The sequence below is a fragment of the Artibeus jamaicensis genome, unplaced genomic scaffold (assembly GCF_021234435.1).
Source record: "Artibeus jamaicensis isolate MK-2021 breed Jamaican fruit bat unplaced genomic scaffold, CSHL_Jam_final contig_685, whole genome shotgun sequence".
In the NCBI taxonomy this organism is placed as follows: Eukaryota; Metazoa; Chordata; class Mammalia; order Chiroptera; family Phyllostomidae; genus Artibeus; species Artibeus jamaicensis.
In genome coordinates, this window is record NW_026521924.1 from 27,525,884 (window position 1) to 27,540,144 (window position 14,261).

At 54.6% G+C, this 14,261-nt stretch overlaps 1 protein-coding gene across 1 annotated transcript in view; it reads right to left on the bottom strand.

Annotated features, from left to right (window-relative positions):
* Window positions 1-14,261, bottom strand: part of PREX1 (phosphatidylinositol-3,4,5-trisphosphate dependent Rac exchange factor 1) — a 165,814-nt gene that overhangs the window by 46,871 nt on the left and 104,682 nt on the right. The window contains exons 8-10 of the mRNA XM_037164642.2: window positions 10,667-10,785; window positions 8,925-9,074; window positions 6,663-6,810 (exon numbers count right to left, since the gene is read on the bottom strand). Of these exons, the coding sequence (XP_037020537.2) occupies window positions 6,663-6,810; window positions 8,925-9,074; window positions 10,667-10,785 (417 nt within the window). The remainder of the gene's footprint in view (window positions 1-6,662; window positions 6,811-8,924; window positions 9,075-10,666; window positions 10,786-14,261) is intronic.

Sequence of the window (14,261 nt, forward strand, 5' to 3'; positions counted from 1 at the left end):
GCCTGGCCTCACCCACCCCCGGGAATGACAGCTAACCCTTCCCTCGGGGAAGCACAGCTTAAGGGCCCACAGCCCTGGGGGTTGTGCTGAGGCCGCATGCTTCTCCCCATGACCAAGGGCAGAAGGGCACGTGTGACCAGACCCCAGGCACTGCCTCGGATGGGGGAATGGAGGGAGGGATGGAGGGATTGAGGAGTGAGAAGATGGATAGACAGACACATGAGTAGGTAAGTAAGTGAACAGAAAGTGAACAGATAAATGGATGGCTTGACAGACTAATGGAGGAAAGGTGACGGGGAAGGCTGGCGAGTAGGTGGGGAGAGGATAACTGCAGAGATAACTGAGTAGATGGGTAGGGGAATGGATGATGGATGGCTTGACGGATGGATGAACAGAAGGAATGAAGAGAGAAACAAGCAGGAAGAAAGAAGGGTCCAGAGACACAACTGTGGAGAGTCAAGAAAGTTAATGGTGATTGAATCATGTCAGCCTCCCATTTGAAACCTTCCATTGGGCTTCCCCCATTACTCTCAGGGCAAAAACAAAAACCTCTGCCCACACGAAAACAAGGTCCTGCAGAAACTGCCCACTCCTCACTGGTCTCATCCCCTATGTCTTCCACTTACTATGCTTTGGCCGAACCCACCATCTTCCCTTTCTTAAAAAGTGCCGGATTCCTGCCACCTCGGGGCCTTTGCACCTGCTATCCCCTCTGCCTAAACACTCTTACTAACCCTTCCTTTTCATCCTCCAGGTCTCAGCTCAAATATCACCTCCTCAGAGAAGCCTTCCCTGACCACCTCATCAAAAGTCCCTTATCTCCACACAACCCATCATATCTCTTGGTGTTATGCTCCTTTTAATACCGTCTGAAGTTGTGCTGTTTGCGGATTTCCTTACATGTCTACCAGCCATCTCCCCCAACCAGAATGTGGTCTCCATGCTGTCAAAGTCACGGCTCTACCCCCAGAACCCAGAAGAGTGTCTAAAGCACAGGAAGGCTCAATAATCATTCACTGAACAGATGAAAGAAGGAACCATCAAGAAGGAATGTTCTGGGACCAGGAGGAAAGTCTCAGGGAGAAAGCAGGGCTCAGAGGCCAGGAGAAAGCAGGCAAATCCAACGTGACTGCCCAGCGGGGCAGAGGCTCAGCCAGACCCCCGCTCCTGGCTCCTGGAGGGCGCTCAGGCCAGCGCACAGCTCAGCCCACTCAAAGTCAGCAGGAAAAGGGAGAGCTGGGAACGGGGCTGCTTCCGCCAGCAGTCTGTGTTCAATGAAAGCAGGTGGCAGCTGGCCAGAGCATAGAGCTCTCCTGCTTATCGAAACCAGCTGTCCCGCCTCCAATTACAGGGCCAGAGGGGGGCAGGGCTATTTTTAGTTCTCCAGGGTTTGCTGAGCAAAGACCTGCCTTGTGTGCACGTAGTGGTTGTGTGTGAGGCATTGAGAGAGCCCCGGGTGCAGGGCCCAAGGGGGCGCAGAAGAAATGGATCTATTTTGTGCAGCAGAACCCCAGGTAGGGAAGAGATTGTTCTGGGTCCTGCCCACCCCCAGTTCCATTCTCTGTCCCAAAAAATCAGAGACAGAAAGTTACCAGCCACTGAGAGAAGTGAACAGATGTTGAGTGCCCACTCTCGGAAGCTGGAGGCTCAACGTCCGGCTGCCCACCCACCATCCCACTGGTGGCCGCCTCTGGGGTGTGGGGGGCAGGACGTGACCTGCCCCCCTAGGACAGAAGGCAGACCAGAGGACAGCAACGGTGACCATGTTTCTGCCCTGAGCAGAGTCCTGCCCCTCTTACAGGACAAAGGAGGGTTCTCTGGACTTAACAGGTAGAGTTTCTAATCAAATAAAAGCTGGGGTCCAGCGTGCAACGCTGGGGTCCACCAGATGGAAGTCACCTCTGAAGAGGGGAGCCAGTCCTCACTGTGGCTGACTCTGGCTGCAGCGGGAAGACTAAGGCAGCTTATGGCTTTTCAGGAGAAGCCGGAAATCCCTCATTTCCTGTGAAATCTCCCAACTGGTTAATGCAGAGAGCGAGTCCAAATTTTCTGAAAGCACCATGTGGCCTATAAAAAGCCCATCTGTAAACTACACTGGGTCAGTGGGGCACCACTTGCCGCCACGGGGGTGCAGGGAAGGGGGTTCTAGGCGGCGGGGCAGGAGGGCGTCAGCACACACGGAGGCACAGAGTGAAGAAAGGTTAGGGAACCAGCGATCCGTCGGCTGCTGGGGGCTGCTGCGAAAAGCAGCAAGATCCAGTTTTGCAGGACAGAACTCGGAGCAGCCGTCTGGGGACACAGAGAGGAGACTGCCCTAGTCTGGTGACGCGTATGAAATTGGGGGAATGGGGGACTACTGAGAGTTAACGTGTGTCCGGCTTTCATCCCTGCTCCCTTCCTGGTCCCCAGAGTCACCCACCCAGTACACGTGTGCTCAGCCCAGCACGTGCCATGCCCAACACTAGCCTCAGGGACACATAGGTACATCTTTGCACTCTTCCCAGGGAAACCCCGTAGCTAAGGCCCAGGGTACCACTCAGCACCCAGTTCGCCTTTTCTCAAGGTCCATGAGGGTAGGGACTGAGGGGTTATAGTCATCCCTGTAACTCCGCGGCCTGAAGGTGCTTCCTGAAGATGCCTTTGGCGATGGTCCACAGGCCATCACCGACCTGCTGTTACACGAGAACACCGTGCTCCTGTGCACGCAGGCGGATGGGACACGCCCCTTCCACCTCAGAGCTTCTGTTGTGGCAGGCGTGAATACCTGAATGACATCCGACCTCTGTCAAGGGCGAAACCAAAGGCCTTCGCCTTCCAGGAAGCCTTCCCTGACCGCCCCTGCCAGGCAGACGCTCCCGCCTTGGCCCCTGAGCTCCAACAGCTCTGACGGTGCCCTCATTCGAGGACGGCAGGATGGTTCACCCTCATCTCCCTCTCCTGCTTAGACTCTCTCAATGGCTTCCCAGAGCCCCTAGAACGAAATCGGAAACTATCACCCTGCCCCTGCCTGATCTGGCCCCTGTCGACCCCTGTGATGTGGTCCCCCGCCCCTCTGCCACTCCTTCCCTCCAGCCACACTGACCTCCTCACTGTCCTCGGGGTCTTACTCAAGGCTCGTTCCACCTCGGCGCTCATGTCCCTGCTGTTCCCTCTGCCAGGATGCTGTTCCCCCAGGTCTTTGCATGGCTGCCTTTTGTTTGTCACCCAGATGTTAGTTAAAATGTCACCTCCCCTGCGAGGCTCTTCCTAACCACCGAGTGGAAACAGCACCCCTTTTCCTTGCCTCCTTACACCGACCTGCGTACTTCCTTCCGGACCTTCAGCTCTCTGAAATGCCTGTCTTGGTTCATCTTTATTTGTACTTGTCTGCTTGTCTGTGCGCCCCTCCCCGACTGGTCAGTTATCTGCGTGAGGTCAGGGATCTCACTGGTCCTGACCGCAGCCCGTTGGCGGTGAACAGACACTGAATGAGTGAGGGGGTGACTGAGTGAAGAGTCCATCCCGTCTCCCCAACTAATCTGAGGGTCCTAGAGGACAAGCGCCTCCGCAGGGCCTCGAAGATTTTACTCCTTGGGTGTTTTCCCGTGGCAGCTGTGAGTTCTGCTCTGTGCTAGGCCAAAACAGGCCACTCCGTTGGGCCCAATACACACGTCTATCGCTCTTGCCAGCCCTGTGTTCAGCAGGTCACACGCATCTTCTCACGGCATCCTCCAACACCCCGGCAGGCACGTTTTATTTTCTCTCATTAATCGGTCGTTTATTTACTAGGCTCAGAGGAGTTGAGGACCTTGCCCGAGTCACACAGGCTGACTGTGGGAGTTCCAGGACTCGAGTCCAAGTCTGACGCAAAGCCCGGTCCCCGAAGGTTGGGAAGATAAATCAGACACTTTCTGTTTTCGTGGAATTCCCTGTCTGCTGGTGGAGACAAATGTGGGGAAAGTAAAACTATCAAGTAAAAATGAAACATGCTGAACAGAGAGGAAAACGGATACGTGCAGCTGAGTGCCTGGATTCAACCCCAGCCTCCCACCGTGGCCTTGTGCGGGGCCTTTGCCCTCTCTGCGCCTTGGTTTTCTCGGCCTTCCAATGGGGGTGACGGCAGTAACCGGCCTCCGGATGCCGGACAAGGGATAAAGGCGTGGCCACGTGCCGGCCCCTGGGCCAGAGACAGGCTCAGTAACTGTGTCCCTGTGGCTGCTGTCTCCTTCCCCCAGAGGGGACAAGGGCGCTCCCAGAGGAGAAGGCTCAGGAGCTGAACCTTAGCAGGGAAGGAGCGGCCCACAAGCCCCAGGCAGGGTGCCGAGCAAAGCCGTGCAGGGAGAAGAGTTTTCCAGAACAGTCTCCTGCGGGACACGGGCCTGTAAGGCCCCGGTGATTACACAACAAGCTTCGGTTCTGGCCCCGTTTCAAGTGGGCAGTGAAGGAAATCGCCCTAATCCTTCCTGAGGAGACGGAACACTCCGCCGAAGCTCTAATCACGAAGGTCATCCCATCCGGCTGGACTATGTTCTCAGATGGCTCTGGCAGGAGGCTGGGAGGTCCTCCAACCCCGGGGGGCCGGAAGAGGCCCCTCCTGGGAGGAAAACATCCTTTCTTCCCGGGGATTAATGATGAACCGATGGACACCAGCCAGCCTGTCCCTTCCCCACTTCCCTCACCTCCTCTGCACCCAGGGAGCCTGGAGCTGGGGTGGCTGACCCCTGAGGGTAGCAGGGCAGCCCGAATCCAGGGCATCCTGGTCACCCCTCGGGCCCAACCCCCCCAAACCCCCGCACCCGGGCCTGCTGCCCTGCCACGCACGAGCCTCAGGCCAGGACCAGTCTGCCCAGGCCCACACTCGGTCCCCAGTGGCCCGCCCAACATCGATGCCCGACTGTCTACCAGGCACTCCAACCTAATATGTCCAAACCTCAGTTTGGACATGTCCTCTTCCCCACTGTCTCTGCATCTCACTTCGTGGTGCCTCCGATCAGCACGCTCGCCCCAAGTGCCTCCCTCTCAGGCCCCTTCACTGGCCCCTCCTCCAGAGGCCATCAGGCCCCAGGCTCCGTCCCGGCCTCATCTCTCTCCACACATCCTCTCCAGCCTTCCTTTGGTCTCTGTGGCCTTGAGGACAGCTAACCGCCCACGACTCCTACACGTGGATCTCCAACCCCGACCTGTCTCCCCGAGTGAAGATTTTATTTCCAACTAACAAGTCAACGTCTCCATCCCAGTGACTGACGGTCTCAGTGCAGCCGCCCAAACGGAGCCTCTGAGGTCTCCTCTCGCCCCCTGCCCCGCCCCCTGCAGCCCCGGCCCCTTCTCAGCAAGCAGCAGCTCCAGCTTTCCTGGGGCTCACAATCTTCGACTGTCCTTGTTCTCAGCCCATCAGCAAAGGCTGACCCGGAATGTGACCGTCTTCCCTCATCTCCACCATGAGTGCCCTCATCCAAGTCACCTCTCGCCTGGTCTACGGGGCTGTAATAACCCAGTGGCTTTTACCCGACGCCTCTCCAAAAGCTTTTGGGAAGTAGGTGAGATATAAGTGAATAAATCCTAAATAAAGTCCCTGCCTTGCAGGCAAACGTCTCCCCGCATTGGACACAGCTCCATGAGGCCAGGAAGCCTCGGCATTCTGCCGCCCTCTCCAGTGTCCACCGCCTTGTCCAGCACACAGTAGGGCCTGAAAACAGCCTGACTGCCTTTCTTCTGCCCCTCCCAATCCCCAGGTGAACGCCCCACCCCCGGTGAATGAAACCTGGGTTCGAGATCCCATCTGGTCACCCCTGTGCTCTGACCCCTTTGCTCCTTGTTTATAAAATGCAGGCGGGGGTTAGATGTTGCATTAGTAGGAAATAACGTATTTCCCAGACAGAAAAATTAGAGCTCTCAAGTACTGAAGAGCCCACAGAACCCTCGCCCTCTGCCTCCCTCACACAAACTCAGGAAGGGAGGCCTCACCGGGAGACCCTGTTCTCAGGCATCCAGCCCCCGGCACCGCGAGAGACCAGATTTCTGTGGTTGATGCTGCCCACTCTGTGGCACGACGTCACGGCAGCCCTGGCAGACTGACGCAGAGCCTGCACTGGCTCTTCCAGGCCTCCCATCGCCTTCGCCACTGATTCTCTGCATTAAACACCTCTCTGCTGGAAACATCTACAGTGGCGTCTCTCTCCCTGAATGCTAGAGCGGCATGTTTTTCCATCCATGGTGGGCAACCCATTAGTGGTTTGTGAAATCAATTTCATGGGGCTTGCTCACGATTCGTTTTGAAATGAATAAAAAAATAACTTCAGTAGACTAGGAAGGATAGGATAGGACAGGAGAGGATAGAAATCAAATAGAAAAACAGAACCGGTATTTTCAGAGTACATCAAGCACAGGAAGTTTGGCCAACTTTCAGCTTCATTCACATATTATGTGGAATGTGCACCCGGTCACAACAGAAAACTGATGGTTTGCAGTGAGTTATGGTCACACACGTTTGCAAGACTGATACGGGGACCGAGATCCTTCTGGACCTCCGAGGGCTGTTCCGTGAGGACTTAGGGTGCGGTAGTACCTCCTCCCAGTGGGGAGGGGCGGGGCTGGGAAGAGCCACAGACGCTCCGCTCGCCTCCAGCCTCCACCTGAGACCCAGGAAGCTGGAAGCCAGCAGGAGCCAGGGTTGGGCCACTCACTTGCCAAGGAAGCACTTGGGGACAGTGCTCAGCTTTCTCCGGCGGTCCTTGATCAGGTTCACCTTCTTGTTCATCATCATGTGGTAGAGCTTCTCCCCCTTCTCTGCAATCATGACATAGGCGTCCCGCTCCATGCCCAGCTTCAGGCCTACGGGGGAGGCGCGGTCAGCACCAGGGACAGCGCTGGTGCGGAAAAGAGGGTAGCCCAGGGGCAGACCCTCAGCTCCTGAAAGCCGCCCCCAGCTGCCCCCTACTACTTCCACAGCCAGCAGCCACGCATAAAGCACTCACTGCATTGTGGTCACTGTCCTAGGCTCCTCGACAGAACCTGGCACAGGGAGGGTGGCTTACCTCCCCCATTTTACAGACAGCAAAGCTGCGGCCCCGAGAAATTAAGTCCCAGGATAACAAGCCGTTGGGCTGACTGAAGCCTTCACCCTGAGGATAAGTTTCCAAATTCAGAGCTTATCAGAAAGCCTGCTGAGAGCTTCCTTCCAGCCAAGGATGGAAACCTCCCCGTTTCTCTAGAATCAGATCACTGCCCCCACACTTTCCACTTGGACCCTGTCCACCCTGTTGTCAGGACAACAACAGGGACAGCAAACGGTCACAGAAAATGCTATGAGCGCCTGCTATAGGCCACTTTGTCCTCAGGAAATCTCCAAACAAGTACCCTTATCCCTGATTCACAGATGAAGAAACAGAGGCCCAGGGCAATGAAGCTGTCTGTACACGGATACTCACGCCTGTGAGTGAGTGAGAGAACCAGGGTTTGGACCCGGGAAGTCCGGCTCCTGGTCTCTGCTCCTGACCACCGCTCATGCCACCACCTCTGCCAACACAGCCCTCAGGTCGGGGTTTCGACAACAGCCCGGCTGCTACAGCCAAGGTTCTCTCGGGCCACAGGCCACTCATGATCACGTACGCTGGGCACTGACCACAGCCTGGGATTCGGACTACAAAGACACCGACCTACCCCATCAGGCCAGGCCGTGCCCCTGACCCCTCCCAGTCCTGACCACACACCCTGATCAGTTTCCAGTGTCACACCCAGGGTCCAATGTGGCCTAACGTCATTTAAATCAACTTTACAATATTTAAAAACACCATCTTAAAATCCAGATGTCTAGCTTCTCTAGGAAAAAAAAAACAAAATCAATGGATCTAGTCATGCTGGGCCCATCTTCTTGAGAAGTGACAGTCACCTGTGCTTGGGGAGAAGGAGGAACAGGAGAGAAGTGGAGGGATCCGGCACTGGTGTGGGAGGCAGAATTAAACGGACTTGATCTGCGGAATTGGGTGAGCAGGCTGAAGTCAGAGAGGACACCGAGAGTTTGACCCTGAGCTCATGCGAGAAGGGAGGAGCCGCTTCCTGAGACAGGGCAGGCGCTGCGCTGAGCAGGTTCGGGCCGAAGATGTGATGGGGGTGAAGAGTTCCAATTAGACGGGGTGCGCGTGAGAAGTCCACGGCACAACTGGGGCAAAGGTCAGGAAGGATTTTAGGGTCGTGTATCAAACTGCCAAGCGGGGCCAAATGCAAACCTCACTCAGCAGCGTCACAACCCCCTGCAGCAGGAACTCACATCCCCTCGCACAGGATGACGCCGCTGGGGCCTGGGCAGCTGGAGCAGCTTGTGCTAAACACACTGTCTCTCCCAGCCTGGTGCTCACTGCACGACAGGCCTGTGCACGCCCCAACCTCACCCAGGGATCACCCCCAGCCCTGCACTTCCTACGGAGGCTGTCTCACAGGTGCCTGGGCCTAGAGGCTCAGACCACAGGGGTGGGCAGCCCCCAAGGACCCTCCTCCCCGGCACAGACTCGGCAAGTCTCTACCACAAAGAGCCTCAGGGAAAGGGAATAGAACCACGGAGGAGAAAAGGTACGGAGGGAGCATCTTGGCTACCCAACCTCAAGGCAAAGGGTGCCAAGAATCCCAGGATGATCAATCATATCGACATGACCTTGGGCAAGTCCCTCTCATTGGGCCTCAGTTTCACCATCTATCTAATGGGCTAAACCAGCTGGCCTCGGGTGATCTGAGAGACCACCCAGGTACCACACAGTCCCAGAGCTCACTGCCCCTTCCAAGACCTGCTTCTTGTAGCTCTGACTTTTCTAGAAAGGACCCTATGCTCCTTCCCTAGGCCCAGCCCTCACCCTGCAGAAGTGACCAGCCTGGGGAACGCCATACACACCCCAGGGGTCCCAGGAAAGCCCCCCAAAGTCTCCGGGGAACTGGCGTGGGGCCCGGCCACTCACTCTCCCGTTGCTCCCGTTCTCGGATGATGGCGTCCAGCCACTTCTGCTTCTCCTCCGCCGTCTTGGCCATGCAGACAAACCACTTGTTCTTGGCTGTGTTGTGGATCTTCCAGCCATTGGTGACAGTGTAGCCGTTGCTGTGGTAATCCGCTGGCAAAGGCGGGTAGAGGTGGGTCAGCAGACTCAGCCACACCACTCTGAACGTTCCCAACCACACGCCTGTGAGTGAGGGGGCGGGGCCAGCCCTCTGGCTCCAGACAGGGCACAGCGGCATGGCCAGGATCATGATTTGAGAGTTGAACTTTCAACCCTTTCTAATGCTCACTCCCTCTCCTGACTCTTCACTGGTGGGCAAGGGAGACCTGCAAACAGAGACCCCTCCCCAGCCCTCCATGACAGGGGCTTCCAGACCTCAAAGTCCAGGCACAAATGCAGGAGAGACTCAAGGGGAGACACCTGCCCAGAGCCCAGGGATGCGTCCCTGCGTCACTGAGTCCCTGCCCGGCTCGTTCGGGTCCTCGGGCTACTTGAAATCCTAGTGCAAGCCAGACAACACCAGGTCGTGGGCCCTCACATGCTGCCTGCTTGGTTGGGACCAGCAAACCTCTTCGCCAACAGGGTGGCGTTATTCAGGGAAGCTGATTCAGGGTACTGCCCATACCCTGAATCTGAGGGGGGGGGGGCACAGGTTTCATGAGACTGGCAGGGGCGTCTGTGGGCCAAAACCCTAAAGAACCCCCGCGTTAGACAAGATCAAGAGGTCTACACAAGAATTCTCACAGCTTCACTGTTCATCATAGTCAACAGCGAAAACAACCCAAGTGTCCATCCCCATAGGAAAGGGTCAACTGTGGGCCATTCATGCCATGGAATATTATGCAGCGCTGGATACCCGCCATCCAGAGGGAGCTAGCAATCAGCACGTGCAGAAACACGAATGACTCTCCCCAGTGTGGGGGTGAGTAAAGGCAGCAGGATGCAAAAGAACATATGGTACTCACGACCATCCAAATACAAAGATAATAAATAAGTAAATATAAACATATTTTAAAGCCCTTAAATATATATAACCATTTAAATACGATTTTAAAACAGAGAAGTTGTGATTAAAATATTTAGTAACGCACACTTAGGAGGTAAAAATATCTTAAAAAGCAAGAACATGGCCGTCACAAAACTTGGACGTGGCTACTTCCGAGGAGAAGCAGGGGCTGTGACCAGGGTTGGCGGGTGGGAACTCCTGTGACACAGGAAGCATTTTGCTTGTTCTCCAGAGCGGTGACTGCCTAGGCACCATATTTTGCCGTGTATAATGCACCCCCACGTTTTTGGCCCAAACTTTCAGGAAAAAAATTTTTTTATTTTAATTTTTTAATTCAATATTTTATCTATCTGTATTTAGATACTTGTTTTTTGTATTATAAAGGAATTTCAGCATTTATTTTGAACATACTATGGCATAAGAAATCTTATGAAAAACAAATAATTACAATACCCACGAATAGATACAAGCTATTTCAAGTACTACCCACGTATGATGGGCACCCTTATCTTTCCCTCAAAAATGTGGGCAAAACAGTGTGCATTTTACACAGCAAAATACGGTACTCACTCTGTGTGCCCAAGGCTTAGGCCCTTTTCTGTAGGTAGGTCCCACTTCAAATCAAAGGAAGAACTAACTGGAACAGATCATGCCGGGAGCCGGTGGGGCTGGGCGCGGCACGGCCTGGGGTTGGGCCTACCTGTCCCGTCCTCAACATTCTCCACCTCCATGACCTCAGTGTTGATTCGGCCCCTGAAGATGTAGAGGGAGCCGTTGATGGATTTGGTCCTCTTGGTGGATTTCTTGCCCCCGGTGACCCTGAAAGACAATGGGAAGAAGTCAGTGTCACTGATGCCTCACCCCACCTCAGGTCTCTTCAGCAGAGCCCAGTGGGGAAGAGCAGCACCAGGGATGGGAGGGGCGCTGCACTGGGGTCCCGAGCCCGGGCTTTTGGCCCGTGGCTGGGTGACTTCTCCACTCCATCGATGACACAGGTCTTCCCCTAGTCTGTAGCTCACCCTTTTACTTTCCTCATGGTGTCTTTGAATGACTTCTTAATTTCAGTGCAAACTGATGACTCTGTTTTTCCTTTATAACTGTACTTTTTGTCCAATTTAGGAAATCTTTGCTTACTCCAGCTCGTGAAGATAGCCTTCTACACCTGCTTCTAGAAGCTTTATCGCTCTACCCTGCACATCTAAATCTCTGATCCATTTGAAGTCGATGTTTGTGCGTTTTTTGAGGTGAAGGTCAAGTCTCGTTTTCCCCACTGGATATCAAACTGACCCAGCGCCGTTTACAGAACTACACTGGCACTTCTGCTGACATTCGAATGACCGCTTACATGTGGGTCTACTTCTGGACTCGCTATCCTGTGCCATGAATCTACCTGCCTCTTTTTACACCGAGACCACATCTTAATTTCTGCAGCTCTATAGGAAGCCTGGTGTCAGTAGTACAAGCCCTCCAGCTCTGGCCTCCAAAATTGTCCACTTTTGTGTTTCCATGTAAATTTATGATCATTTACAAACACACGCGAGCAAACTTCCTCCCAAAATTTTTGTGGAAATTTCACCAGGGTTCTGGCAAAGGTTTGATGATGGAAGGAAAAGTGGGAGTGGGGGTGAAGTGGGTCAGAACCAAGGGCGACTGAGACTCTGAGCCCCTGCTGGGGCCACAGACAGGGGAGGAGGGAACTCACGGAGGAAAAGGCTGGGAGCGGGAGGTGCACTGCAGATAAAGCATCTTGTTTTACACATGGGTTGAGTGTGAGTTGTGTGTGAGCCACCCAAGTGAATGTAAAGATTTATGTTTCTTCTACTTTACACACATGTGCCAGGCCTATTCTAACCACTTCACATGTTTGATTTTACTTAATCTCTAAAACCAACCCTATGAGACTTTTACCCCCATTTAACAGATAGGAAAACAGAGGCACCGAAAGCTAACACCACTTGCCCAAGGTCACACAGCTGGTAGGCACAGGCCTCTGCATCTTTAACCACTGCCTGCTGCTGCCTCTGTGAAGATGCTCAGCAGGCCGTTGATACACATGAGACTCAGCTCCTCTGAGTTCATTCCCCTTCTGCAGAATGGGCGGTAGGCTTTTAAAACACTCCCTTCCACTCTGGCATCCAAGGAGCCTCTACTTTGAATTAGGCCAGAAATACTGAGTCAGAGACCTTCCCTGACCCATGTCCGGGACAGGCAGTGCCCTGTGTGACCCAGGGGAAGACAAAACAGCTGGCAGACACCTAGTTGCGCCAGGCATTTCCTGTGACCACATCAGAGTTGGGCCAGCTGTCCCATCCACCACTACCCAACCCCTCCAGGGCCTCCCAACCCAGAGGCAGAAGCACTGGCCACCTGCCAGGTCCTCGCAAGAGACAGATGTGTCCTCCCGCTCCACCAGCCCAACTCGCTTGCAGAACTGAGGAGGGAGTGGCCTCCAGCAAGCTCGTGGCAGCCACAAGACAGCCCTAGAAGGCCCATCTGGAGTCCAGGAAGGTCAGGACCGGCTGCTGTGGTTCTGACAGGTACGACCACACCATGAAGCATGGGCCGGAACTGGGGTAGCCGAAGCTGACTCGAGCAAACTCGGCCAAAGCTGGGAGCAGGTCAGAGGCTTGAGGAAACCCTGCATTTTCTAAACCCCAGTGCTCTGTCTCAGACAGCCCAGGCCGGGTGGCAGGGAAGGGGCGGGGGTGCTGGCAGTGACCTGGGTGCTGGCAAAGAAGGGCTCTCAGAACAGGCCCCGTGGGAACAGGTCAGTAAAGCAAGGCAGAAGGAGAGGGAGACAGTAATGGGGGGGACAGAAGGACATGGGACAGACCTAGCAGAGTGGGCAGGCACACAAATCAACTGAGGAGACAGGCTGATCCAGCCGCAGCCAGGCGGTGAAAGAGGGAGACCAAGGCCTCTAACGAGAAAGCCCGAGCCCCAGAACAGGGAGGAAAGGGCGGGGCGGGGAAGGAGCCTGTGGTTGGAGCACCTACTATGTGCCAGGTGCTGCACCTGTGGGATGGCACTGGTAGAAACCCAATGTGTGTGGAGGTTACAGTAATAGTAAGAGCAGCTACCCCTTATTCCGTGCCCTTTCTATGTGCTAGGCACCCTTTGCACATTCATTCTTCACAGTGACTCTGGGGTACATACGATAATTCACCCTATTTTACAGGTGAGGGAACTGAGGCAGAGAAGGGCAAAGTCACAGATGCAGAGCAACTGCTGAGCAGGGTTTCAGTTATGAGGAACTGGGCTCTTACCAAACACCATTGTAAGAAAGGTTTATCAACCCCCATCTTACAGAAGAGAAAACTCAGGCTCAGAGAGCTCAGGCTGGAAGAGGAAGACAATGAGAAGCCCACACATGTGCATGGAACACCCACCATTCTTCCTGTGGGAAGTCCCTCCCCACGACATCAGGTGGCCAGCAGAAAGAGACGAGGAAAATGAGGCTCACACAGCAAGTCACATGCCCAGACCAGAAAGGAAGGTGGAGGCAGTGCTGAGAGAAGGGTCGAGAGTCTGCACCTCCCCAGAGCCGGGGCTTTTGTTGGATAAAGGAGTAAAGCCTCGGAGAGTCGCTGTTTCACTCCTAACAAAGTGACAGGAAGCAGAATTCAGAAGGGGCTGCATTGGTCGGTGTGACAGCCCTCTACCCGCTGAGGACTGTCATCGTGCTTCCATATCCATTTCTCCAACTACCCAAACATCCATACGCTCCTCCAACTTTCTCTCCATCCCTCCAGCCAGCGACCTCCTGCACCTCCTGCACCATTCAGCCACTCACTCCTTCACCTGCTCACTCGTCAACTCAGAAGCCAATCAATACATCCGTCCAATCTCTCTCCCTGTCTTCCTCCCTTCATCCACCATCCACTCATCTCCCAAACTTCCTACTACCATCCACGCCTCCTCTGCTTCGCCCACACATCCCGCCACTCACACTCCCAATCGCACACACACACACACACACACACACACACACACACACATGTGTCTGTCTACCACTCACCCACCCATCCATTCACTCCTAGACTCTACAAAGTGTGAGGAGCTCCGGTAAAAGATGCAGAGATGACAAAGGTACTATCCTCCCCCTCGAAAAGCTTAACAATAGAAGAGGCCCCCTCCCCTCGAACCCTCTACCCTGGATCTTAGTTCACAGGATGTTGGGGACACAAAAAACTTTCAGACTTCTGTGACTGCCCTGGCTGGTGTAGCTCAGTGGGTTGGGAATTGTCCCACAAACCAAAAGGTCGCCAGTTTGATCCCCATCAAGGCACATGCCT